The sequence below is a fragment of the Astatotilapia calliptera genome, chromosome 2 (genome assembly GCF_900246225.1).
Source record: "Astatotilapia calliptera chromosome 2, fAstCal1.2, whole genome shotgun sequence".
NCBI classification, from domain to species: Eukaryota; Metazoa; Chordata; class Actinopteri; order Cichliformes; family Cichlidae; genus Astatotilapia; species Astatotilapia calliptera.
In genome coordinates, this window is record NC_039303.1 from 23497758 (window position 1) to 23525129 (window position 27372).

Consider the following 27372-nt stretch of genomic DNA (forward strand, 5'->3'; position numbering starts at 1 on the left):
CAAATCCTTTGCAGGAACATTGTTGTACATTTTATATTCTTTTTCTCCACTTTTTTTTTTTGTACTTCAAAACATGGTCACTTGTACAACAATATCATAAACAAAGCCTCATGTCACAAATGGAGCCATTGATGACAATAAATTACATTTGCCATGCTAAGGTTTCGAGATGACACGCCGGTACCCTTCATTTTGACGAGATCAACCTTTAAATGAACCGCAAGTCAGACTTGAATAAATACGCTAAAAAGACACCGGAGTTACAAAAGAAACTTTCTTCATTCAAAACGGAGCAGAAAAAAGAAGGCTGCTTTGAAGAGGGTTACTTCATTTGTCTTTCTTCATAAGAAAAAAATAGGGACAAAGTTTTTGCATATTTTGATAACACTGCTAAATCTAAAGCAAAGAGTCCCACAATAGTAAATACTGACTATATTTAGGAAACTGCCCTTTAATCATAACTGACATTTTAGTTTATTACTTCTTCTTTTTTTAATTATTTGTTCCTTCGCTGTATGAGGAGAATATTTCATCTTCACCCATTCATACTCAAAACAGGTTAATCTAGTACAGCACTGTCTTTATACAACCTAGAGGTATTTTCTAATCTTTTTGTTCCTTTTTAACTCTTGAAAAAGCAAACACATTTACTCAGATGACTGTGTGTCTTTTTGCAAACTGTAAATAATATCACTGTATTCATATACAGAATATAAAAATCTTTCCAACAGGCAAAAGAGGAGGAGGGGACAAAACAAAATAAAAAATAAATAAATAAAAAAAAAACTACTGATGAGGTTTTCCAGTCAATAGAAGAGAGGCAAGTATGCAAAGGATGGTTAAATTAAAATATTAATAATTAAAAACAAAGAACAATTACGACACTCAACACTTCACTTTGTTCAACGGTGAAATTTACAGTGGAACTGGTTACCGAGTAAAAGCGTGTCAGGAGGCCGACGAAAAACCAGGTAAACTGAAGGCAAATCAAAGATGCAGTGTACCTCCGCTCCTCTGAAAAGCAGGCCGTGTGTGAGAGTAATGAAAAGTATATAAACGCGTCATGACAGACGCCTTGTATCATGGACAGTGGGTAGATTATTATACAGATGCATCACGATAAACAAGTTTGGGTCTTAATAGAGGACACGCGTAGAGATCGCACAGGTGTACTGGTGCCTGTGCGAGTACTGTTGGGAGACGTCGGATCACGTAAGAGCACCATGTTGGACTTAAATATATTTATATATATCTATATCTATATAATTTGGAAAATTTGTTATTTGTTGCGCCGTTTCATATCACATTTTTTAAAATCAGATAGTCTAATTTTTGTCTCTTTTGGCATTTGTATCAGTGGTCCAGCGAACAGGTAAGCAACTGAAGGAGTAAGAGAAGGCATGCACGAGTCTTGAGTGGAAGCCACACAAACGAGGAAATAAAAAGAAGAGACGTGACTATACACTTCTACCTCTGGGGTGCTCCGCTTCTCGTAAGAACCCAAAGACACTCATTTGTATTAAATAGAGGAACAGTTTGAGGAGACGTGTCTTTGGATTCTTACAGCCAATGGGGAGCTATTGTGGTACCTTACACCTCACAAAGAGCAGTAAGAGGCAGAAATTAGCATCACAGCTAAGGGGAATGTGTCTTCACTTGTGTGTGTGTGTACAATTTTCAAAGGTCTTTTCAGCAAGTGGTAGCCAGGGATTGGTGTATAGGAGGCTGGAAACAGCGAACATGCTCCACAGTGGAACTGTCCGTCTCCACTGCCTTCATGTACTTGTTCAGGATGGCAAATATCTCATTGTTGAGGATCTGGTACTTCCTGATGCGATCTGCCATCTTCTTCAGCGGCTACGGAAGAAAAGAAGGGATGTATTTTTTGGACTTATAATTGCAAGTCTTCAGCAACAAGGCAAAATTGAGGATACGCAGCAGATAACGTGTACCCACCACATTTTTGATGATCTCGTCCTTGCCATCCTGCCTTTGGACTTTGAGCAGGTGGTAGCAGAAGTCGAAGAGGTCAAAGCGACGCTGCTGTCCCAGCAGCACGATGATGGCACAGCCGGCCCAGTTCAGCCCATCCCCAAAGCACTGCCTGTAAGGACGAGCACAAACAACACGGGGAGGGGGCGGAGGGGTGCGCTTTCATTATGTGATGCACAACTCGAGATGTGACAAGTCTGCAAAACAATGATGCAACTCTGATGCAACAACGCTCTAATGTTTCCAGCTGCTCTGGCGACACAAGGGAGCAACGCGCCATGGAAAAATCCTCCCTCTGTCTGGGTCCAAACTGCTGTCACATATACACAGCCCGCCCCTTTCAACTTATTTTCAGCAATCTTATTCAAGGAGGGTGATGTAAAGGGTGTGTAGCACAGTGATAGAAAAAAAAGTTAATTAAGGGGAAGAAACTAAAGAAGTCACATAGTGTGTATTGAAAAAGTTTCTCCCAAAACTTTTCCACCCCTTTAACTTCTCTTCTGATTTGCCAACTTTAACCTTTTTATCAGAAGAGAAAAATACTGCTGGACCTGTCATATCAACATCTGCACCAAAATGGACCCAAAGAATAAAACAAAGCAGGTCAAATTTAGCTTAAAAAAGGAAAATACATCAACAGCCATCAGAAGCCATCAACACATGGCTGTGGGGAATTTAATTTTCACCATAAAGCAGCCGAGGTCAACAGACACTCTTGGAATCTACCATTAGTTTGCTGATAACTGCAGACTTCCCTTGAATGACTTTTCTACTGTCGCTTGCTGCTGTGCTTTGCAAGTAATGACTTTCTTTGCCAGGTGTCACTTACTCTGCCGTGAACTCGTGCGTGCCCACGGGGATGCAGTAGACGAACTGCATGGCGCTCCACAGGCGGTGGAACTCCATACATTCGTCGACATGCATCACACCGTTGGTGGGCGGAGGACCGCGCCACACCGGATCCTGCAGGAAGCTGCGGATTCGCGTTAGGATGACCTCGAACATGGAAAGGCCACAGCACAGGCGCTCTTTGGTCAGCAGGTCTCCCTCCCGCGCAATGGCAATTTGCTGGTAAAAAAGAAAACAGGCAGAATGCTCAAGGATGAAAATCTAAAAGAGAAATCAGACCATTCACTTCCTAGAGAATTTGCCAGGGGATTTTTGCCACTGCTATCCTCCTCTGTCGCTTGCTGCTAGAAACTTAAAGCTGATTACTCAGCTTTTTCTTTCCTCCTCTGAAAATCCGCAGGCTTCTAGTGTAAGTCAGTCAGCTTAAAGGATAATGCTAGGAGAGAGAAGAGAAACTTTCCCTCCAAAAGTCTAAAAAGTCTTTAGAGAATTTAGAAAATTGTGGGAAAGATTGGCAGCTTAAAGAGAAAATTTTTTGAAGACCAGCTATGAAAATTGTGCAAATTCCCTTGAATTATTTATTTATAATCAATAAATAGTTAACAATGAAACACGCCTGAGAAAAGCAGGAGGAAGGGGTCGCATGATTAAGCTGCAAGACTATAAATATGTCCTTTCAGGTCTGCTTTCATGCCCATCAGAGCGGATGTTGAACTCACTTGCGGGGTTCCCAGCCTCTCAATTAGAGGCACGAGGTGGAGAGGGGCGTACTTCGCCTCCAGCCGCTTCATCCTCACCTCCAGACGCTCTCCCTCTGTGCGGCACACAAATACCAACAGTTGCGGACGTATTTCAAAAGAAAAATGCTTCTCAGATCATCCCAAACTTCAAACTGTGAGTAATGTAATTTGCACCCGTCTGCTTTTTAATTCACCGCTTCCAAACTTGTTGTATACCTTTGATGTAGACTCTGGGAAGAATGTTCTGGAAGGGAGCGGCGTGAAGCAGGTCACACACTTCCTCCTGGGACTGAGATTTAAGCACAACACAGACAAACAGCTCATTTTAATCCAGGAAGTCGCCCGCTGTTATTCTCTACGGATGCCCTGACAAAGCATGCAGACAGCCATGAGGCGGCTTTTTGCTGAACTTCTTAATTTAAGTGTTTTAAAGACATATTTTTGAATGCCTAACACGAGCTCCGAACCACAGGTGTGTGCTGACAGATTAGTCAACACAATGTCAGGCTTAGGGAGAGTGGGGAGATAAGATAACTGAATTAGAGTTTGGCTGTGTGGATAATGATGCTACGATTATCAAGCAATGATGACAGGCCAATTTTAAAAGGATTATAATTTGTAACACTTTAAGCACAAAATCCCATCTAGTCGGGTTTAGCGGCTCGAGGTCAAGTTTACAAACATCTTAATGAATCGAAAATGTCACGTGGCTCAGTGCGTGGTTTTTTGTTTGTTTTTTTGCCATTAGAGACTAAGGAGCAATTTCAAGCGGTCAGAGCGATCGTGGTGGTGACTGTTTGTCAAGACGACAAGGTACAAATCAAAGAAAGAGCAGAGGAGCAGCACCTCGAGACCTCGGCTAAAAAAAACAAAAGAAAGAAAAGGGACCGGCTAGAAGAAAAAGCCATGCAACACGCACTCGAATGAACGCACACTTAAGAGACAAACAACACACAACTAGGCTTTTAGTAGACGCACAAGCAAGTGCAGCCAGACAGAAATGGTAAAAAAAAAAAAGAAGAAGAAAAAAAAAAAGAGTGAGATCTGGGCAGCGTACAGGCATTACAAGTGCCCAGAAGTAAAAGACAGTCATGGAGGCAAAAGTGCAGAGTTTAGCACAAGAATGTGCGATCACCTTCTAAAATAGTTATGATTCAATGTAAAAAACATTTCCTGTGACAAATGCAGCTTGATTGTCTGTCTCACTGATTTCCTGCAAGATTACTGAAAGCTTGCAATGTGAATATCGTGAAACGTGTCGGAGAGGTGAAGCAGAAGCAACAAATTGTTGCATACGTCTTAGGTGCACTCTTCAAACACTCTTTTAGTTTCACCTCATTCTTTTTAAAAAAATGAAAGATGTCTCAGTGCTTTTGCTTCCATGGCTAATTGAAGGTAAACTGCGTGTGTGTCAAACTAACACGGAAAAAAAGAGAAACAACAGAAAACAGCAGCCCAAACCAACAAGAGATAAAAGAGCAAACATATTTGGTCATGCTGTCATTTTCTGGTAGCCAATAGGAAGACCTGAATCCTTACCACCTGTGGTAGTTGCCAGCGTGTAATGAAAAACAGAATTGTATTTCAGAAACGTAAAAAACCCTCACACACAATCAGAGATTAAACACTTTGGGGCGTGTGGACTGGGAGCCTGATGGCTTCTGACCGTGGTGTTTGATTTAGCGAGTGAATCAACACCACAAATTGGGTGGAAACCTTCAGGCACCCAGGTTTGTTGGTCACCCACATTAAAACAAGGCAGTCAAGAGAACTTCATTTCAGTGGTCCTGTTTACTGAGCGTGCTCGGAGACCACAGACAGAGCTATCAGAGGAATCTTTGAGAAAGCAGTAGTAACAAAACAAAAAAAAAAAAAAAAAAGAGAGAGAGAGGGGGGGGGGGGGGGGGGGGGTGTGCAATAATCACATTAAAGCATTATGGGATTTTGACACTTGTAAAGAGAAAAGTCCTACCAGAGCTTGCTCGATGAGCAGGCAGAAGAGGATGGCGTTTCCCACCTCCCTTAAGCTCTGGAAGACATCCGTCTTTAGCTCAGCATACTCAATGATATCCTTAAGCTGGTGGTGGAAGAACTCCAGGATGCCTGGAATGGCAGATGGAGAAAAAGACAGGTGTGATACGGCGCTCCATCTGCATTTTTAAAGATACGCTGATAACATCTATACTCTCCTACAGTCTAGGAAGCAAGCGCCTGCTAATATCTCGTTATGTCATTGATAATCTCTTGCTAGCGGGATGAAATGCGGTGATGTCAGCGGGTCCACGCGGCCTCTCTGACCCACATTTGGTCTGAGCATCGGAGCCTCGCAGCAGAGGACAAGAGGATCATTAACTGCTGTCAGTGAGATCACAGGCAGTAAGCCAGGTACAGACCTCAGGGTACAGAACATCAGTAATCTACAGATTACTAAGCCCTCCTCTTAGGGATATTCCATCTGACTGCCTCTAATCTGCAACCACAGCTCTAGTCAAAATGCATTAAGGCAGGTCACGGAGTGCACAAAGACGTAAAAGAATTAGGCAGGTAGAGGATTTTTTGTGGTTTAATTGGACATTGTGCACAACCCAAATGGCTGAGAACAGTCGTGTTCCTAACTGTATTTTGTAGTGGTTCATATGTTGTTATCTAGAATTGTACTGCTTTCTCCAACTTATGGCTGAATATTATTCCAGTACTGTTGAATGTTTCCAAGATCTGACTGAAGCCAGAGAGGCAGTCTGTGCAGGACTTTCTCCAATAGTGAGCGGCGATATCTGAACCTGGAGGAAAATGTGACTTAAACTGCTGTGCTATGCATCAAATAAATAAAATATCTGTACCTATAACCAGCTATAAATAGTTAGTGCACATTTGTTACAGCACTTTTGTTTCATATTTCTTCATTATGTAAAGAATACTGTGCAAAAGCCTTGAGCCATGCATTGTTTATTTATATTTTGCTCGAAAAATAGGAAAATAAGTGCAGTGATTAACTGAAACATGTAAAAACATAAATGAAAATTTACTATGTGAGGCAAAAACACAGTGTATAGAACTCTAACAAGCTTGAAAGCCAATTTTTGGTTTGACCACCTTCTTCAACAGTAGATGACTCAACTGAAAGGCCAGACGCATGCTCTCAGCTGCAGTGTCAGGTCTGGTTGCTGGATTTTTCTCCACTTTTCTAGTTTCCTCATTTTTTTAACCACACACCATGTTAAGATATAACAAGTTTTTGGATAAGAGCTCTTTGGAAATCAGTTAATTTGTGCAAAAAACACTATTTTATGCCTGTCAAACTGTGTTCTCTTTGGCAACTTTCACAGACTCAGCTATGAAAGTGTCTTTTTGCCTTTTTGTGACAGGCAGGTAACAAAGCACCTAAAGATACAGTTTAAAATTGGTTCTCTGCTAAGTTCTCTGTTTTGCGCCTTTTATATTGTTGAAAGTGGCTCAAAAAACAAACAAAACATGTCCAACGTTCAAAGCAAAACTCTGATGCATCCTCAAAAAGCGTGCAGAACAATTGCTCAAGAAAGTAAAGCAAAGCATTTTTTTTTAAATGAGGGGCTTTTGCACAGTACTGTAAGTGCATTAAAGTAGTGTGAAGTTATTCTGACGCTGTGGTTTTCAGGCTAAATGATCTGCGATGATAAAAATCTCATATTGAATGTGCTAATCCGCAGCCCGTTTATCATACTTGACATATAAACTCGTGCTTGGTACACAGCTTGATGAGAATGACATTAATTTTGCAGATATATTTCAACTAAAATTGTGGTATGCTGGTGGTACAAAATTTCACAGCAATCAATCAGGTATTGCTCAAATTTCAAGTTTATGTCGGTCAAAGCACCAACCAATATGCAGACCATTTAGTTTCTTTTTCTCTGATTGCCCCCTTATTCAAAAACGGCTTAATTTGACTTACCTGAAGTCAAATAAAGAATCATATTTAAGCAAAGCGAACAAAGACAGCTCATGTGGAAATGTTAACGCAACAAAATGTGCTCCATTCATTGTAATTTTGGGGATTATAAACTCACCTGGGGAGCCGTACTCGTGGCGCGGTAGGCGGCAGATCTTGGGCATGACTTCTATCAGGGTTTTTACATACTGCAGTATGGTGCCCTGTAACTGTAAAGTGACAGAGAAGATGGATAGTTCACAGCAGGCGAAGGGAAGAGAGGGCACAAAAAGGAAGGAGAATAATAACTGTGAGGATCCAGCACACTGAGGGGGAGGACAGCATGCTTTTCAGGATGGAAAATGAAGATAAATACCAGGCTCTTGACAATCTTAAGCAGCTCCTCCATCACCACAGCGATGCCTTGGTAACCAAGGAGGTGGCAGATGGTCTTGAAGTGAGGCGGGCCAACAAAGTTTCTGTAGGAGCTGTATATGTGGGAGTATGCAATGTTGAGAGGCTGAGAGGGAAAGAAGAAACAGACACAATGTTATTCTGAAGCAAGAGGAAGTTTGCTTTACACAAAAAATTACAAGTCTTTACTATAATATCACAGATGGTACCGCACCTTAGACCCATACAGGTAGTAAGGCTGTACGTTGGCTGGCTTGTCTCTTTGAGGCTCCTGGGTGAAGGGAATAGCAGTCCGTACAAAGCTGAACAGAGGGAGGCGAAAAAAAGGTAAAGAAAAAACACAAAAGGTAAAAGCAAATAAAATATATTCCTGCAAAACAACAGCGTGAAACTGACCGGTTCGTGGACCCGTTGTAGCAGTAGTTGGGGAGGAAATCAAAGTTGAGTTCCCAGAAGACGTGGAGAGTGATTCGTCCATAGGGGGCGGAGACATTGTGGTTAGCCTCGCGGAACATGGCGTCAAAGCTGTCCAGCGTCATGTGCTTGGACAGGAGGCGGTGGGTTAGCCTGTTAACCTCCAGCAGCCATTCCAACTCCTGTCCAGACATGCAGTGTGAGAAGGATGATGCGCACAGGACACAAAAATAGATTGACGATTTTCACTAGTTTCCCTGATGTTTGAGCTCACCACTATAGAGGTAAGATCCTCGCTCTCAAAGCGGCTGATGGCGTGGTCCAGGGACTTGTACATTGCTGCAGAGATCCTCTGGGTAATCAGACGGTTCAGGTCAATCGAGCGACCCAACAGCTGCGTGAGACAACAGGGATTGATGAAAAATACAGTGTGAAAGTCAGACTGGTGGTTAAATAAATACAGATACAGCAGATGTGTTTTCATGTTTCTGCTACCTGCACGTGTCTCTGTTTGAGCAGCGTCTCGTAGCGGTTTGATGGAGGATACGGGATGATTACGCCGTAATTTTTACACTCAGCTCTGAAGCGCTTGTCTAGGAGGACACTGAAGAACACATGGCATATGAGTTTGTAAAGTCTGCAAAGAGCGCTTCAATATCTGCCAATAACTCTAAAATACTTTTTTTTTTAAAGTCACATTTTCTTTTTTTACCTTCCAGCCATTGCTTTGTAGTAGGCAAATATCTGATCTGCTAGCTTGTAGACAAACTGATCAAAGCAGAGGTTTACCTGAGAACAAAGCAAAGAAAATGGTTATTAGATTCAATTCAAAGTATTTATTGTCATGTGTCACGAGAGAAAAAGGCATTTCTCTGTGCAATGAACACCCACAGATGCTGATAAATATATACGATAGAAATAGAACATATAAATACAAATAATACAAATAAATGGAGACAGAAAAGGAGACAGAATATGGAGATTTGAAACAGAGATGTGTGCAAAAGAGCTATAGCTTAATATGCTGGCTTAATATGCAAGATGGCCTGATGTGCAAAAAAATATACATATTATTACTGTTCAAAAATGGGTCAGCAGTTCAAGAGTCTGATGGTAGTGGGGAAGGAGTTGTTGAGTCTGGATGTTCTGGATTTCACATTTCTGAACACAGTCCGTGTTGGGGGTGTGTGGGGTCTTTGAGGATTATTAGATTAGATTTATCCCTTTAAATTTCCATGGGAATACTCCTAATGGTGGCTATTAGAACTTACCTCAGCCTCGATTTCATCATAAAGGAACTGTTTCTTGAACTTGGTGAGAGCGTAGTAGCCACTGTCATTATACAAATCTAGAGGGTACAGCACATACCTGAGAAGAGATAGTGGGAGTTAAAATACTGCTCTTTTTTAAAGTCATAATCAATGAGTGTTTAACTGATCTACTTCTTACTCCATCATGGAAGGCTCCTTGGTCTCCAGGATGTGGTCAGTGAGGATCCACGGCATGGACATCTCAATGGGGAACTGGATTCTGCGGCCCATGGTGAGCTCCAGGAAGAATTCTCTGAACCAGAGCTGGGACAAGTCACAGCACTGCTGCAGGGCCTCTGTGTGACAGGACAGTGGCAGGAAGAAGGAAAGAAATGGCAGAAAAGATTGGCAAGCATTAGCAATGTTTGCTCTCATTGCTCTTCCTCTGCCTCACAAAGGAAGCAAGAGTAAAAGCTGTTAATAATGTTAGCTGATGCTGTGGAGTATTCATTCACTTCTCTTCTGGTTTTTCCTTTGACAACTTGGTCTGTTTGAACTTTCAGAATTCCAGCTTACCACTAAAGTTGAGCAAATGTGTGAAGAAGAAGGACTGCTTGTGGAAGTCTTCTATGGCTGTGACTATGGGTCCATCAAGGCTGCTCCGCAGAGTCTTCTTGGATCCACTCTTGTCTGCTATTAGGGATTCCAGCATGGTGCGTACCATGTACAGCTGTGGAGGAGAGAGACAAAGGTTAAAATATAAAAAAGTGGAAACCTCCTTTTTACCAAGCAGCAACCTGGGTGAAAAATGAAGCCAGTATAGAAGTGTAAAAAGGAGCCACTTCCACAGGCACTAATGTACAAACAGATGAAACAGAGATGCAGGCTTTAGAGCCGAGCGCTGATAACAAGCCAGATGGTGTCTCTCCTCTTTAGTCTGGAGGACGCGGTGTGCGTGTTTTCCAAAAAGAATTAAAAACTTCGATTAATCTGACCACAAAACCTTTATTCGGTGATTATGAATGACTTTTGGCCTAGAGAACATGCTTCTGGATCGTGCTCTTTTTTGCATGATTGCACTCTAACCTGCAGATAGCAGGTTGCAGATAGTAACTGTGCTCACAGACAGTCATTTCTGGAAGTGTTCCTGAGCCCATACGGTGATTTCCATGACAGAATCATTCCTGTTTTTAATGCAGTGCCACTCAGGGGCCCAAAGATCATGGGCACCCAAGAGCAGATGGTCTGCCATTTTTGAGACTGGTGATGGCATCACATTCAAAATATGCTAAATTTTTTTATGAAATAATAAAATGTTTCCATTTAAACAACTGATATGCTTAAACAGTAGTGTATATAACTTTTACACTCATTGCATCAGACGAATATGAGTGGACAAAAGCTCATGTGACAGACCATTATTACTCATTTGAAACCTTTATGAAACACGACTGTCAGCTGCAAGAGAATTCAATATTAATGAATCAATGGTACGGAAGTAGAGGAAGCAAGAAGAATGAGTTGAGTAAAGTTTGACTTATCTGACTGTCTTGTTTCACTTAATGCGCCTTATAATCCAAAAAATACAGTTACTTCTACCTTCCTTTAGCATGTCCAGAAGTATAACGTTTTGTGCGATGGTTAGCATCTTCCACTGCCTTTGACGTTGCAAAATGGTTTGTCAACATTTTTGCGTTTGTTGGGGATAAACTTACAAACATACAGTGCAGCACTTCAGAGTCACACTGCTAGCGATCAAAGATTTATGTAAATTTGACAAGCTGAACGCATTCTGTACTGTACAGGAGAGACGGCACGGAGGAGACTGATTGACAGTAGTCTAGAGCCAATCGGGAAACAGAACACAATGCACTGTTAAAAAAAAAAAAAGCATGCAAAATTGCACAAAGAAATTCCCGAAACAGCAAGGCCGCGAAAGGTGAACCTCGTTATAGCGAGGGACCACTGTAACTTGAGAGAAAGCTTCATTTCTAATTTAAAGATAACACCTTTACTCAAACCCACACCCCAAATCTATGTATTTTAAAAAGTCATAACCTTCATGAAAATGTATCAGACTCCAAACAGTGTCAGTTTCTTTTAAATGGGAACACCGTGCAGCATAACTCACGCAACTCTCACACCACATGTACATTTTCAGGTTTTGCAACTGCTAATAGGAAGTTAAGCTACTTTAAAAATCTCAGTAGTTTCAAAGATAATACATGCAGATCTAAATGCTTTCACTACAGACTGAACACCATTCTTTAAGCACCCTGGTCCGTTTCACGTCTCACCTGTGTGCTGGAGGGTCCGACGGCTCTACGAGGCACCTTGATATCAAAACCGCCTTTCGGGTCCTTCTCACCCCTCAGACAGGGGTCATTTGGAGGTTCCCTGGCTCCTTCCCAGTCACAGACAGTTTTTCGAATGGCCTGGAGAACGCTGCAGAAAAATGTAAAAATACTTCGTCTGTTGTTTAGTCTGAAACAAAAGAAACGGATGCATTTGTGATTGCATCATTTTTGTACCTGATGAGAACGTTCTTCTTTTTGCGTACAGCCTGGCGCAGAGGTTCTCTAAGGGTCATTTGGGCAAAATCCTGCAGAGCTGCGTAGATGGTATTCCTAATGGCCTGGTTAAACACAGACTCCATTCGGCCCATCAGAACCTTTGGGACACATAACATCGTTTATTGCATCACCTAATTTTAATGCCGCTTTAATGTCAATTGTGCAAGTTGCATTTTTGGAAATAAACTAGTGAAAACTATGCTTGTGTCAAACCATGCACTCAGCTGAAGTGCAAAAAAATATCCAGATAGTGAACATCAGTGAGAGTGCTACTCATATTTCAATAATCTTTTACCTGCAGCCCTTTGATCATGGCAATGACCTCCACCAGGGCAAACTTCTCTTCACTGGTGTAGTTGTAACGTGTGGCTCGCTCATACTCCTCCGCCGTGCCTGGACAGTCCTTATTACAGAATTTATCCGTGGGATGTACCAGTTTCCATGAGTACTGAAACAAAGGAGAGCTATAATTAGATCAAAGCCAGAACAATAAATAGCAAAAAAACAACCCACATCATACGTCCAAAACCCACTCATATTCACACTGACGGCCCCACAAAGCATTTTCCCTACCCACACAGGGATGCAATCAATCCCACGCTTTACTCACAACTTCCATGACATGCGTGCTCCACTTAGACAGCAGCTGCAGACCCCTCAGAGCCAGGTCGAACAGCTCCCTGTACTCCTCGTCTGACTTCTGGCTGTCCAGGCCCGAGCCGGTCACCACTTCGCTGTTGCTGTAGCGCGCTAGCTCGGAGATGAAACGGATGTGGTCATCCCTGATCTGCACCATCTGCTCGCACAGGTTGTACTGCGGAGAGATGCTGCTCTGAGTGCACGTCCACCTGGGCACAGATGGGAAAAGAGGGTTGGGAGGGAGTGTGTGGGAGTTTGGTCATCAAGGAATTTTACTTCGGCCTGTAGTTGTAGTGGTGGAAAAAAAAAAAAAGAAGAGTAACATCCAGATTTCTGTAAATTACACCGGTGGATGGGTTTGCTCACTTGGACTTGTTTTCTTCATAGTGTGCGCTCGTCTCAATGTAGCGTGACAACTCGATCTGCATGTCTCCAAACAGCGGCACCACTTGCAGCTGAGAAACAAGAGTGAATGCCTCACTTCGTGGGATAAACACAACAAAGCGTGTAATGGGAAAAAGAAAACGCTTAAAAGCCCTTACTTTGAAGAACTTGTCGATCTTGCTCAGGTTGATCCTCTTTTTGGCATCTAGTTTATAGATATTACTCACATTCCCATCCATCAGGTACAGACCAAAGCCCATAACCTGTCAAAAAGAAACGGAAGGGGAAAAGACAAATTGGCAAAAAGACGCCAGAAAGAGATAGTTTCGAAATGTTGCGAGCTGGCGGCAGATAACGATGTCAAACGCGCGCTTACCTTAAGCAGCATGTGTTTCTCGCTAGGCGTCAAATACATTTTGTTCTCATAATAGTCTACACAGATGTTGACAATGTCTGCCAAAAGCTCCTCGTAGCCGGGAATCACCTCCAACTGTTGATGCAGGCACTGCACGGAAAAAGCGCGACACAACAAGTCACCTTTAGATAAACAGTAATGCACTGACAACACAAGAAAGGAGGACTCACTGTACCCTGTGCGTACGTGGGATTAAGCATCAACAACAACACAAATAAAATAAGATCGAACACAATTCAAGAGGACCAAAAACCAGCAATACACTGAGCCGTAACCCCGGCAGCTGTTAAATCTTAATAAGCAGACTTTCAATGAGAAACTTCCTGTTGGGTCAGCGTTCAGCAAGTTAAAGGCTGATTTAGGTGAGAACAGCCACACTAATTACATAACAGCTCCTCTGCTCTGACTAACATTCAGGCAGCAGCTCTGTGACACCTTGAGTACAGCTGTGAGTCATTCATTCGCTCAAGTCATTATCCTGGAGCAATCCAAGTCACCTGCTGTACTATCACCAGGATATTTAATTGTATTTGCAATAAACCCCCAATTAAAATGTCTATTTTCACAAAGATGCACTAAAAAAAACAAAAGAAAGATGGAACCTAAGTCATAGTCTTTTATTAGCCACGCATAATCCCCGCACTGACCTGAGTGATCCTGTTGTGGTTCGCTAAAAACATGGAGAGATTCTGAGACTCCTGGATGGACTGGGGATCAGCCATCTTCCTCAAGAACTGAGCTGCCCTAGAGGTAGGAGAGGAGAGGAAAGTTAGTTTGGCTCTGCAGCGTGAGAAAAAAACAAAACAAAAAACGTACATTTGAATCTCTTTACTTAGGGTTCACTACCGTTTGTAGGCAGAGTGATCGTTTTTGACGCTACACTTCATATTCTTCAGTTCGTCCAGCACTGCGAACATGTTGATGAATTTGCCCAGAGTGAGCAGATAGGCCTCAGACACGAAGTCTTTCCTCCTCTCGGCGTGGCACAGACGCTTCACTTCGCTGCAGAAGCGTTCTATGGCTTTCCTCTGATAAAAAACAAACACAAAACCAACTGATTATCAACAGCTCTATTAATAATGAATACATATGCATAAAAAATGTTTAAAAACCCTCCTTTGTCTCTATAGACATAAACATACGTTGGTCTGTTTAGTGCTTTATCATAGAGTTTCATTGATCTAGTTTATGTAATCTTAAAGTAGGATCTTACCTGGAAGTACATGAACTTCATGAGCTTGGTCACTTCGGGCTCTAGCACTTCCACCGTTTTCTCGTAGATCTCCACTCGGTTGGGCTGCTCGTTGCATTTCACCTAGCAGACACAAGATGGTGCCATCACACAGCCTGATCTCACAGCAACAATGCACCACATATACTTTCCCCCAGGTAACATATTAGCTGCTCCGATCCCCCACGACCCCACCCCACTCCCATCTTTTTGCTCCGTTTTCCCAAAAATCGCGATTACTAAACATTTTCGTTTAAAACTGTAAACGTCAGTTTTGGGGAACTTTGTTACATGTAACAATAAAATCATTAAGGTCACACTGCAGACCTGCGGGGTGTACTAGGAAACAAGATTAGTGAGGTATGCTCAGTTCTTTCTCTCTCTCTTTTTAACCCGTCTACATCGCCATGGCAACTAACACTGAACGCTGAGCAGGTCCAGCTTGCGTGGTCCTAATTTGCTGCTCAGTCCAGCAGCTGACAGGACAAAGATGAGTGAATCGATCGGCCAATTTGTAGACTTTTAATGCTTAAGAATATCCAATGTGTGAAATTGATTTCACTCTCATCTGGCCACAATTTCCACATCTTCAGAATACAGGACAGAGTAAGTCCCGACTGTAGCGAGAGCGACTTAGCCATAAACAGCATCAATGAGGGCACACTGAGTAGGACAATATGAACATACAAGTTCGCTACATTTGAATGATTTTTTACAGCATCCTCCCACCTTGATTTATTTGCAGTGTTTGAAGTTTGACTTTCTTTTAATAGTCTTTATATTTCCTTTTCTCACATGTTCCTCTGGGAGTTAAGTGGGCAGCACTTGAGGGTCAGTTTATGTGAGCGTGCACAGAGAAAGTCTGAACAAACAGAAAAAGCCGACAACCACCCGCTGCAATGCCTCTGACTGGGGTTTAAGGTTTCGTTGAGCCAGCTAATGTAAAAAAGCCTGACTGTGTTGAACTTGTGACTGCACCCCTTTGTTAAGGCAAATGCTTTGCAGTCTAATTCGGTTTGAATTTTTTACGTAACAGGGTGGTTTCTGATTTTTTTTCCCCCCTTTTTATTTATAGCTAAAAATACAGCTGTCAGTGAACCAGAAGCTCAGCTGCAGGCGGCGTTGTTTCTGCTCTGTAGAATCACCACCGCCTGCAGCTGAGCTTCTGGTTCAGTGGCTAAAAGGTGCAAAGTTAGGCAACCCAACTACCAACCCACAACTCAAGCCTGGCAACATCTGCATTTCATACGGCCTTTTTTGGGTAATTGTTCCTTACAGTGAAAAGACAGTGTGACAGCTTGAATAAAACTCTGTTATGATGGTTTAGCATTAGATCTAAAGGTTAAGATGTGAGGACATGAAGGAAGTGATCATTAACCTGGGGAATGGCTCTGGAACAGCTTCTCCATGTGTAAAGCATCACAGCATATTCATGTCCTTCCTCCAGCATCTCATTCTGTAGAAATAAACAGAACAAAGACATTTAATTCCTCATGCACAGCTGAAGTCACGCCAGAACTAGATACCTCAACAAGCTCAAGATTATATCTACATTGCTGTGAAAAAGTATTTCCCATCTTCTTTTTTGCACATGCCACATTTTTTTTGTTTCAGATGATCAAACTAATTATTTTATTAGACAAAAACCTGAGTAAATGCAAAATACATTTTTTTAAATGATGATTTTATTCATTAAAACAGTAAAAATAAAAATGACCCAACCGTACCCGGCCCTCTGTGAAAACCTCCCCTCCCCCATTAACTGTTAACTCATTAATTAACTGTGAATTCAATTTCACATGCCACACCCAGGCCTGATTACTGCCAGCTCTTTCGAATCAACAAAACACTTAACTATAACCTCTCTAACAAACTGAAGCAGGCTACAAAAATCTCATCTAGCAACTCATCAAGCTTTGATCTCTAATAAAATGAAGAACAGATGTAAAACACTGAAGTCTGGACGGGTTACCACGTCATCTGTAAAGGTTTGGGACTCCAGTGAATCACAGTGAGAGCCATTATCCACAAATGGAGACAAAACTTTAAACCAGGCAACCAAAATTACTCCAAAAGCGCATCGATCACTCATCTAGGAGGTCACCAAAGAACCCAGAACAACACCTGAAGAACTGCAGGCCTCACTTGTCTTGGTTAAGGTCGGTGATCATGATTTAAAATTCAACAAGAGGAGACTGGGCAAGAATGTCACCTGTGAGAGAGTTCCAAGGTGAAAAGCACTGCTGACCACAAAGAACACAAAGGCTCGTCTTACATTTGCCAAAAAAAAAGCCTGGAGCACTGTACCCAAAATCATTTCCCCTAGGGATCAATAATGTATTCTGATTCTGATTGATGATCTCCGAGACTTTCGAGGCGAAAATCTTTTGTGGGCTGGCAAGAAGAGAGCTGAACTTTGTGGAATCTTTGAGTGCCGTTACATCTGGTGTAAAATCAAAGAGAGAATTTCATATAAAGAACATCACACCACCAGTCAAACGCAGTGGTGGAGGTAGTGTGATGGACTGAGGCTGCTTTCTTCTTCAGGATCTGGATGACTTCAACCCATGAATTCTTCTCTCTACCAGAAAATCCTGAAGGAGAATGTCCAGCCATCAATCTGTGCACATTTGGGATACACAGCAGGACAATGATCCAAAACACGCCGTAAGAGCACCTCTGGGTGGCTCAAAAAAACCAAAAACCAAATAAAGGTGTTGGAGTGGCCTAATCACTTAAACCCAATTGAAATGCTCTGGCATGGCCTTAAACAGGCCGTTCATGCTTGAAAACCCTCTGATGTGCCTGATTTAAAACAGCTCTCTAAAATTCCTCCACATTGAGGTGAAAGATTCACTGCCAGTTATTGCATACACTTGATTGCAGTTCTTGCTGTGGCACAGTTAGGGGAAGTTTAGGAGAACTGCTTCTAACACAGGGTCAGGTAGGTTTAGATAGCTTCTTCTTCCCTAAAAAAACTGCAGTTGGTATTGACTCAGGTTATCTTTGTCTAACATTAACATCTGTTTGAAGTGTGACAAATAAGCAAAAAAATAAAATAAAAGATATCTAAAAAGATATCTGGAAGGGGGTGAATACCTTTACACGGTACTATATCTTAGTAACAGACATTCTGCAAAGCTACTAAACACATCACACATCTCAGATTAAACCCACATTGCAGGACTTGATAAATATTTTAGCAGGGAAACATTTCATCCTCTCAGAAATAGGAAAGACAGATTCCTCCATCCCTGCGGCTAAAGGACGAGTGCCCCCAAATAGCCTGGCCTCAACCTGAATGTGACTTCCTCGTTGAACCGGTTAAATAAAGCTCTCACTTCCCCTCTTCGACAGTCACATCACATTCTCTGTTCATTCACAATCAGGGGAGGGATGTTTAGTGCTCGGCTGCCTCTCTGATTCACCAGCGTGTGAGTGGAATTTGTGTCTGCAAGAGTGTGCGTGCGTTATTTTTATGTGTGTCCCGCCACAGGCCGAGCCAAATGATAATCAATTCACATGAAACGAGGCTCTCTTTAAGGGCACGAGGCTGCTTCCCACAGTCTGCTTTGATTTTACTGAAAGAGGAACAAAAACTACTGAGTTGAGACCACAAAAGACTGAATTTCACTAGTTAGCTATTAAAGGAAAAAAAAAACAGTGGAATGGAGAGGAATCCCGTGATGTTTATTTTAGTAACCAGCGCCGCAGGTCTCACCATGCTGGAGTGGACTGTGGCTTGCTCGATGTAACGGGCGATGCCAGTCACAAAAGCATTCCTGTCTTCAAAGTTGGTGTCAAAATTTGCCTGCCGAAGGAGAGACAAAAAGGGGTCAAAAGACTGTACACTGAAAAGGACCAATCAGCTGGGGACGATGGTAGGTGGCAGCGGTGGCGGCACTGTGAACCAGTGCGTACCTGGTACATAATAGAGGAGGGAGGGGGTTCAATGCACGGCTGCTGGTCCGGGAGCGGCAGCTCCTCCAGCAGGTCCACGTTGGACAGAGCATCCTCCAGGGTCACGTGGGTCGTCATGGTAACGAGGTGTCACTCAAACAACGCCCCAGGCTGACATAGAAAGAGAAAACAGAAGGAAAGATAGGAGTTAAAGAGGCACCGCAAAAAGGAGGAAAAGTGCTTTTGTGATTCCCAAAACAGAAGGTCTCACACGAGTACTTCCTACTGCAGTTTTACACATATATGTCGGCAAACGGGTCAAAAAGTTACAGGTGAAAATGACTTGGTCAGTCACGACACAATACTCTTTGCAATCCGGTCGTTAAGTCTGACGTCACTAGCCGTGTCTGGGCCTAAACTCCGCTGCAGGTCCATATATCAAACGATCACTATGGCATTACTGAGAGTTGAAAAACTGTCTAAAGTCTTTCATCTTTAATAAAATGATCAGCGTTCTGCTCTACCAGGTGTAACAATTGAGTTTAACATCCAGGCATCCATGAAAACGGAATTTATGACATTTAACGGAGTTAGAAGTTAGCAGGAAGTTAGCTCGCTAGCTTCCATCTAAATACAATATAGCATGTCCTGACTGCGGGGTTTTGGAAACAAATTCAAACGTACAGCTCTGCTATCACTTCCAGCATAAATGAAGACAGAAAACTAAACAGCAGTGACGTTTGTAGGGTTACTGAAGTTTGGCTAGCTGGTATATAATGATGTGCTACGTGACCGCTAGTGACACAGCTATGTTAGCATAATATAAACAAGCTAACTTTTTTTCCACTCGATAAAAGTTACCGTGAGTGTTCTCGGTGGTCAGGAACAAATGTAATCGCATGGCAGGATGCTGTAAAAGGACCAAACTTCAGCCAGGAGAACAACTGAGATAATCCATCCACAATACGAGGTTAGTTATTCATATACTTCTGCATGGGCTGGGCTGCAGTTACATCCTAAGGTTTTAAAAACTGAGCTTAAATAAATGATTAGTGGTAATAAAAGCCGAGGGAGGTCAACAGTGATCACTGACTGTTTTAGGAGCTTTTTGAGATTAAATAGAAGAAAATACATAACATTAAACATGTTAACAACACAAAAGCCATATTAAACGCAGACTACTTTAGGTCCGGAAGTAGGATTCGTCACGTCATCACTTAACAATCGGATAGGCTCTGTATTGCACTGACATGTACTGCAATTTGGGGTGGCTGTAGCTCTCATCTACTGATGGGAAGGTTGGTGGTTCGATCTCCGATCTTTGCTCCGCCAGTCTGCATGCCAAATATCCTTGGGCACGATACTAACCCCAAGTTGCTCTCTGGCGCATCAAAGCACTTACATAGAAAGAGCTTAGAAAAAAGTGCTTGTATAAATGGGTGAATGAGGCATGTTGTATAAAACACTTTAAGCTCTCAGTCCATTTATTACCTTTTTCAATTGTAAATTACATCCTTAAAGTTATATTTTGTGAGTAACCGTTTTTTAAACTGTGAGTAAAACCTGCCATAACACAGAATCAAGTCTGCTATCAGTCTACGGTTGCATGGGGTCAATTATACACTCTGTCAAGCTAAATGTGTCTTTTCTGTTTGGCCTGATTTATTGTAATTTTGCTAAGGTAATATTATATCAGGAGGTGAGCCCTCTTGTTAGTAGAGTAGTATCTCCAGAGTATTTTCATGTATGTGTTTCTTTTCAAATAATAATAATAAAATATCAATATTTGGTGTCCTCGATACAAAAAACCCAAACTGACACGTGATACTGTGCAGCAAAATGAACCTGGGGTGCTTGTCTCAATCGGACAGAAAAGTCAGGGGACAACTGATCAAGAAATTACTGAATAAACAGATAAAAATGAATAAGCAGGTTACACTCTAGCAATTCAAATGCATTCTATAGTCAGATACTGCAGGGTTAAAGGACACATACACCAGACACTGTCTTAGTATGTCTAGACAACTTCATTTCCTCCCATGAAACCCTGTTTTGGTGCAGAAAGTGTGTGCATTCACCCTGCACCTGTATCACTTGGGGGGAAGAAAGGGGAAGAGGCCCCTTGCAGTTTCCTTTTTGGCTTTTTGCTTGACTAGAAGAATATCTGAAGAGCATAATTCATGAAATGCCAAGACCTGGAAAATGCCATTGATCTGGCAAAAAGCAGAAAACGCTTCGAAAAACAGTGAAAGTTCGACAGCAAACACAAAAACGTGTTATCTTGTAAATGCGGCATTGGCAAAATCTGCTTTCCTGTTAAACTCTCAAATTGCTGGCAGCTTTGTACTTTTTTATCAATTCAAATAAATATCAGGTGGTATATATGAATGCATGATTACGATTTCACACTGCAGGATAACGTTAAAAACTACACAGTCACAGCCAGCACAAGCAGAGAGGAAAGTGTGAACGCCAAAATACAAGAGAGGGGAAATTGAAAAATAAAATCCTCCAACAGTGGGAAATGGGAAGACGGGACAACTTTAAAGTAAATGCAGAATCTGCAAAACCGTCATTTTGTGACGAGAAGCCTACATAATGAGTTCGCCGGCTCTTGGTCATCGGTAATGGTCGCATATGCAGGCTTAACCAATGATCACAAATGATCTGAATAGAAAGTGGGTGGGGTTTCCTGTCATATCAGACTGTGACATTTTTTTCACATGGTAGGCCACCAGTCAAACAGCACCGAGTTCTCAGACCTCACCCAGCTTCCAAAATATATGCACACACAGTAAAGATACTTTATATGGGTGCTGCAGCTCTGTATACAGTTTACACTGCAACACAAAATAAAGAAGAAGAAGAAGAAGAGAAAAAAAAAAAGAATGTGGCACAAGTGGGTAAACGGCCACTTGGCCTCTTTAGTTAGCGCTTGTGGATCAGACCACACGGGCTTTCAAAACTCAACCTTTATTTTGATCTGAACTAAAGACCCATAAAGTTTCGTGAGTGTATGTTGTGGTGTTACAACACCACAAAAGGAAAAAAAAAAACAAAACAACAACTACCAACCTTCTGTCACTATTGCAGTACTTCCAGCTACAGCGGGTCTCATCAATATCAGATTTTACCATGATCAACACACGTAAACACGTACACAGATAAGTATAATGATTACTGGATGCTAAATGTAGGTTGTTCCACTTCCCGTTTCTGCTATTGTGTGAATAACCGCTTCTTTAGTTGATTATCGGTGACATCATTTTCCATTATGGTATAGAGTACCACTCATTTGCTGAGCGCTATCGCCCTTTAACTGCTCTTTTTGTTTCTGTTCCATAATTTTAAGTATGACGTTTAATGTGGACACGGTGGTTGTGAAACAGATAAAAGCCGGCAGTGTATCAAGGATGTTGTGTGTGTGAGAAACCCCTTTTTTTAAACGTCTGAGGATTTTGTCATCTTGAACAGAGTGTTTCCTGTATTCTTTACACTGCTGTGCTGCTTTACAACCTGGATGCGCACACTGCCTGATTCTTTTAAGACCTGGCTGGTTATTTATAACCATTCGGCATACAGAAAATGAAACACGCAGCTCGCTACAGGGGCTTTGTCGGGCAGACAAACGCGCTCAGTGCTGCTAAACTCCCATCTGTGCATGCAAATACAGACGCGCTCTAAAGCCTGGGTTGGCTGAACAAACTTTCCCACCCTATACAGGGCTCTGTTAAACAGTAGGTTTATCTGTCAGTCTCTGTGTGTATGTGCATCTTCGCCCAGCAAAAAGGGCCCCTTCATTCCCTTCTGGGCACTTGGAAACCTAGTAGAACAACCAAAGAGGGACAAATGAGGCAACGAGACAACAACTCGCTTCACAAAACTCACACAGTAATATTCCCTCCCCCCCGCCGAGTTCACGTTATAACTGCAGCCTCTATACATGAAGAGCTCTGGTCTGATGTCTTCGTGACAGCACTAAACAATGAGGTGGTGAGAAGATCCCAGAATATCATGAATAAAGCAGAGGAAAGGAATGAGATGCAGTCAGAACATGGAGCATGATGTAACAGGCAGAAAAAAATAATAATAAAAAAAAATATGACCACTCTGCGCTGCTAGGCCTTTGTGTAATACATCTTGCCCGAGAGGAAGACAAAGTGAGAGAAAGTGTGTCAACTCCAGCCTCGCACCACTCCATGGGATCTCCCACCCAAGGCTAGCTTTGTAATACACGCAATAAGACCATATGTGATCAGCATTGAAGGCAGGCACAATACGGATCTCGAGCATTTAGTCACGCATGCGATCATTTAGAAAACGTTCAGCGACACCAACTAACTCTGCGGCTAAATGTGCGTCCCAGCAGCGTCTGTGCAGAGCATCCTGTGCAGGGGACGGTGTGTGGCTGAGGTATTTCACAGGCTGGTTGTCATTTCTGAAAGCAGCACAAGAAGAAGAAGAAAAAAAAAAAAAAACTGCTTTCATCTTATGATTTCTGTGATGTCATGCTTGCAGAGATGAATATAGACTAGGGAAAGAACAAGAGCATGCCTCGCATAACCATCAGCAAGCTTGGAAAGTACAGACAGCAAACGAAAAGTAAACCAGGTGTATCTAGTTGTATTTATGTTGGCAACTTTATGAAAATACATTTGTAAGTGGTGATAATAATAACTTCATCTGACTGCTACAGTTCCACAACAGCTTGCGCTGCTTCCTTTTTCTTTGTCTAGTTCGTTATTTATATCTAGACTCATTGTCTCGCGGTGTTTCTCAAATCAGTCAACTGCAAAATAGTTGTACTTGTACCCTGAATCACTGAGCTGTTTCGGGCAAGTAACAGTTGTGAGGTGGGACCTGCACATATTGTTTTTTCCTCTTTGGATACATCCCACAGGATTTAGATCTCGGAAATCTGAAGGCCTAATCAACAAATCGGACTCTTGCAGAGCAAATTGTTCTGCTAAAGGAGAAAATGTGCTGAATGCTGTTGTCTGCCACAATGTTTAGGTAGGTGATAAGTGGAAAAATGAAACTCACATGAGTGATAATGACCCCGAGGTTTCCTAGCAGAATGCTTTCCTGATGATCACACTGACTTATTCCAATATTCTAGCTTATGGACCTATATAGCTTTCCCAGGTAAACACTGCACACATATAGCCGACCACATGATGATTAATCAGAGCAGCCCACCATTGGCCACTTTAATGCTCACATGCTTCCTGTGAGCACAAACAGGGGTCAGCATCATGGCCAGAATTAAGTTTCCAGCAATTTGTGTTTCAGCTCTTCACACAAGTAAGCCTTTCCTTCCAAAAAAAAGCATTAACGAGCCTTGTTACCTGACAAAGAAACTGCCGTTTCACCAAGTTTTTGGTTGGCACTAACTACTGCACACCAGGAATACCCCACAAAGCCCTCTGTTTAGGAGGTGCCCTTAATTAGTCTTCTAGCTATCACAATTTGTCATTTGCAAGTTCTTACTGTTGACCAGTTTCCTGCTTCCAACACATCTTTCACAACGGACTACTCAGTTGCTCCTTAATATACTGTTTTCTGAAGAACTCTGGAGATATAAGGATGTTTAAATATTAATTTTAACCAATTTAATAGAATGGAACTGGTATGAAAGCAGCACATTGGTATTGTGGTTTCCACTATTGCCTCACTGACAGAATGTCTGGTTTGAACTCCAATCTGGGGCTTTTCTGATTGGTTCTCTCCAGTTACTCCAGCTACCTAACCCTAACCCAAAGGCATGCTTGGGTTTAGGTTAATTGGTGATTCTAAAATGACTGTAGGTGTCTCATGTCAAGAATCAGCCTTAACCTGTTTCTTGCCCTATGACAGCTGGGATAGGCTCCAGCCCCCCTCACTACCCAAAAGCAAAATAGATAATAAGCTAAAGGATATAATTCAATCTTCCCTTTTACGTTAAAGGGAACTGCCTGGTTGCACTCACAGCATAGCTCTTAAAAGGAGAAACGGGGATGAGATGAGTTTATGAGTCAATTTTAACCACTCATGATTTATTCTCAGCAGATGGTTCAAACAGGGATGTTTTAGACAGCTCCATTTCTAGCTGTATACTGGTTTAGACCACATTAGCCTGGCATACAGCTGGTAACTAGCCTTAGCAGTTCAGACATCTCTCTGTGACAATAATAGCGGGATGCTGTGGTGGTGTTTAGATGTGTTTTTTCTTCTAATTTTAAAGCATGACAAACATGACCATGACCGACTTCACAGTAAATGATTTGATGGTTTTTCACTTCAGGTGGCAGTAAGCCAACTTTCGTAGAAACCAACCTTGAATTCACTTCAGTAATGTTAGCACTTGAGTTGCAACTAATTATTATCTTATATAATGATCGTAGCATATGTACGTATTAACCCTCTTAGACACAATTGAATCTGTAACTTACTATGTAAACTGTCTATGTTACCAGGATTATTAACATCTATGTAGCTTTTGGGAACTTTTTTTAATACCAGTCAAATCTTTACAAATTATAAATGTAGGTGAAGTACCTGACCTGAAAAATGAACAACATTATATGTATGTTGTTGACATTTCGTGTATGTTACGTGTATGTGGCTGACATTACGTGTACTTGTTAGTTGTTGACATTAGATGTACACTACATGTACGTTGTTGACATATGTGTATGTTACATGCATGTTGTAGTTTTTGTAAACACATTTTGCTTAACAGATTTTAGTGCCGTGGTACTCTGGGTTCATTGGAATGTATATCTGTAAATAAATGTCAATCAAGCAGTGATGCTACTAATGCCAGTAATTGATTACTTTATCTTATGCAATGAATATGGATTTTGCAAAGAAGACAAACAATAAACCTATGTATTTATCTATTTATATTTTAGTGTATATGAACAATACTTTTTGCCATTTGACTGAATACAGTGCAATCATGAAAATTAAAAAAAAAAACATCATAAATTAACATATGTGTGTGTTTGTTTTAACACATGAGCGAGGTTAGCAAGCTAATATTAACAATAATACCTGAATTGCAACAAATTATTCTTATTAATACTACTACTTCTACTACTACTGACAACAATGATTATTATTATTATCAATCTTAGCAAATTACACTTTCAGAGAAACAAGAAACACTCGTTTTAATCAGTCAAAAATGTGAAGTTTTCCCGTAAAACTATCACAAACCTAAAGAAGACTCTTTTTTAAAAAAAAAAAAAAACAATCCTAATTTTACCTGACTATTAATGGCACCGGGTTTCATTTTCATTGTGGTTTTAATTTTGCAATCCTTAGTGTTAGCAGAAGCAAAGCATCAAGATTCAAGCATTACATCACTGCTTGTGGGTGAGGGTCTGGCATACAGATTTACAGCTCAGAGAGTCTGCAGCAATGGCAGGCTTACATTTCTACCCAAACTGGCAGGTTCGTCTGTAGGAGAGAAATGGAAAGGAAAAACATCTGGGTTTAGACTAAGCCTGTCTGAGACGGAAGTGGGTGAACCTGTCATTTGAGCACAAGTAACGGCCCTGCCTGCCTGCTGGTGTGATAGCTGTGAAACAATCCTGTGCATCTGACCGTGCTGTGGCCTGTTAGTCGATTGGAAAGAGGGGAGAGGACCTTTAAGGGGGAAAAAAATTTAAAAGCCAGAGCATCGTCGTGAAATCGAGCAATCTGAAACACCAAAACGTTATTTTTCGACATCTTTCTGTGTCTGTGCAGCGAAACGGTTGTTATCAGCTCAGAAAACCGTGGAGCCTTACGTGCTCCATCATTCATCAGTGCACTTGCCACACAGGCACCCTCTCCTCACCCCACCCATCTCAGCGTGAGCTACGATGCCGATGTAAGCTAACGGGGATCCCATTCATGTGCCACAATTATCCACGATAAAGCGGGGCGCTCGATCCCAATCGAGTCCCTCCTATTTACAAGGATCCCCCTATTGTTACATTTGCGCACGGACAGATAAGTAAAGGGAAAGGATGTGAAATGCGAAAAGGAGGCAAAATAAAAAGAAGGGGGGGAAAAACAGCACTCCAGTCTCCAGCCATCATCACTACCCAAAGCACATCACCAGCCCCGTTCATCTTCTTCGCTGCGTCTGCATCCATCGCTACTTTTTGCCACATACCTGAAAATTGCATGTCCGTCCGGCGACAAACTAAATCGGGCGGACCGTGTCGCGGTCTGCGACGGCGAGCCAATGTTTCCTAGGTTTTTCTTTTCTTTTTTTCCACGTCTTCTATGTCGACTGATGCTCTAGTTTCGCCCAGTACCAACCCGGTGCTAATCCACCCCACACAAAGAGCAGAAAATGGCTGCAAGTGCATTTTCTTAAAGAGACAGTCACAGTGGAGCACAGGCGACGATGAGAGGAGCCCCGACATGTTGATTCGCTTCATTTGAGCTAGTTTTCTGCTTAAAAATACTTTGGGTACGGATAAATACACAATGCGTTTCAGGCTTTTAAATTGACAACATCAAAAGCTGTGGGTATATGTTGTATGTATAGGGAAACTGAGGGTAACCTCATTTAAAGGAGGCGGTGGTAAATTCTTAGTTCTCTGTATGAATTCTAATTACATGATAAATAGGATATAGAAAAAAGTAAAGGGCCCTACTTCACCCACCTTGTACCACTATTTATAA

At 41.9% G+C, this 27372-nt stretch overlaps 1 protein-coding gene across 2 annotated transcripts; it reads right to left on the bottom strand.

Annotated features, from left to right (window-relative positions):
• Positions 1 to 1292: 1292 nt before the first annotated feature.
• Positions 1293 to 27050, bottom strand: cyfip2 (cytoplasmic FMR1 interacting protein 2). Of its 2 annotated transcripts, XM_026188780.1 has the most exons (30): positions 26855 to 27050; positions 18730 to 18879; positions 18530 to 18619; positions 16187 to 16264; positions 14791 to 14892; positions 14424 to 14605; positions 14225 to 14321; positions 13539 to 13667; positions 13321 to 13425; positions 13145 to 13233; positions 12750 to 12987; positions 12435 to 12587; positions 12098 to 12237; positions 11864 to 12011; positions 10143 to 10296; positions 9766 to 9922; positions 9588 to 9684; positions 9029 to 9105; positions 8812 to 8920; positions 8591 to 8710; positions 8299 to 8498; positions 8117 to 8204; positions 7865 to 8008; positions 7628 to 7718; positions 5554 to 5684; positions 3798 to 3870; positions 3561 to 3655; positions 2822 to 3060; positions 1957 to 2104; positions 1293 to 1857 (listed from the first exon to the last, which is right to left on the bottom strand). In XM_026188780.1, the coding sequence occupies exons 2-30, from the start codon at positions 18844 to 18846 to the stop codon at positions 1690 to 1692; spliced, it is 3759 nt and encodes a 1252-aa protein (XP_026044565.1). In that variant the 5' UTR covers positions 18847 to 18879; positions 26855 to 27050; the 3' UTR covers positions 1293 to 1689. The 2 variants fall into 2 exon arrangements, with proteins under 2 accessions (XP_026044565.1, XP_026044567.1); XM_026188782.1 differs by lacking the exons at positions 1293 to 1857; positions 1957 to 2104; positions 2822 to 3060; positions 3561 to 3655 and having other exon boundaries at positions 3843 to 5123.
• Positions 27051 to 27372: the final 322 nt, after the last annotated feature.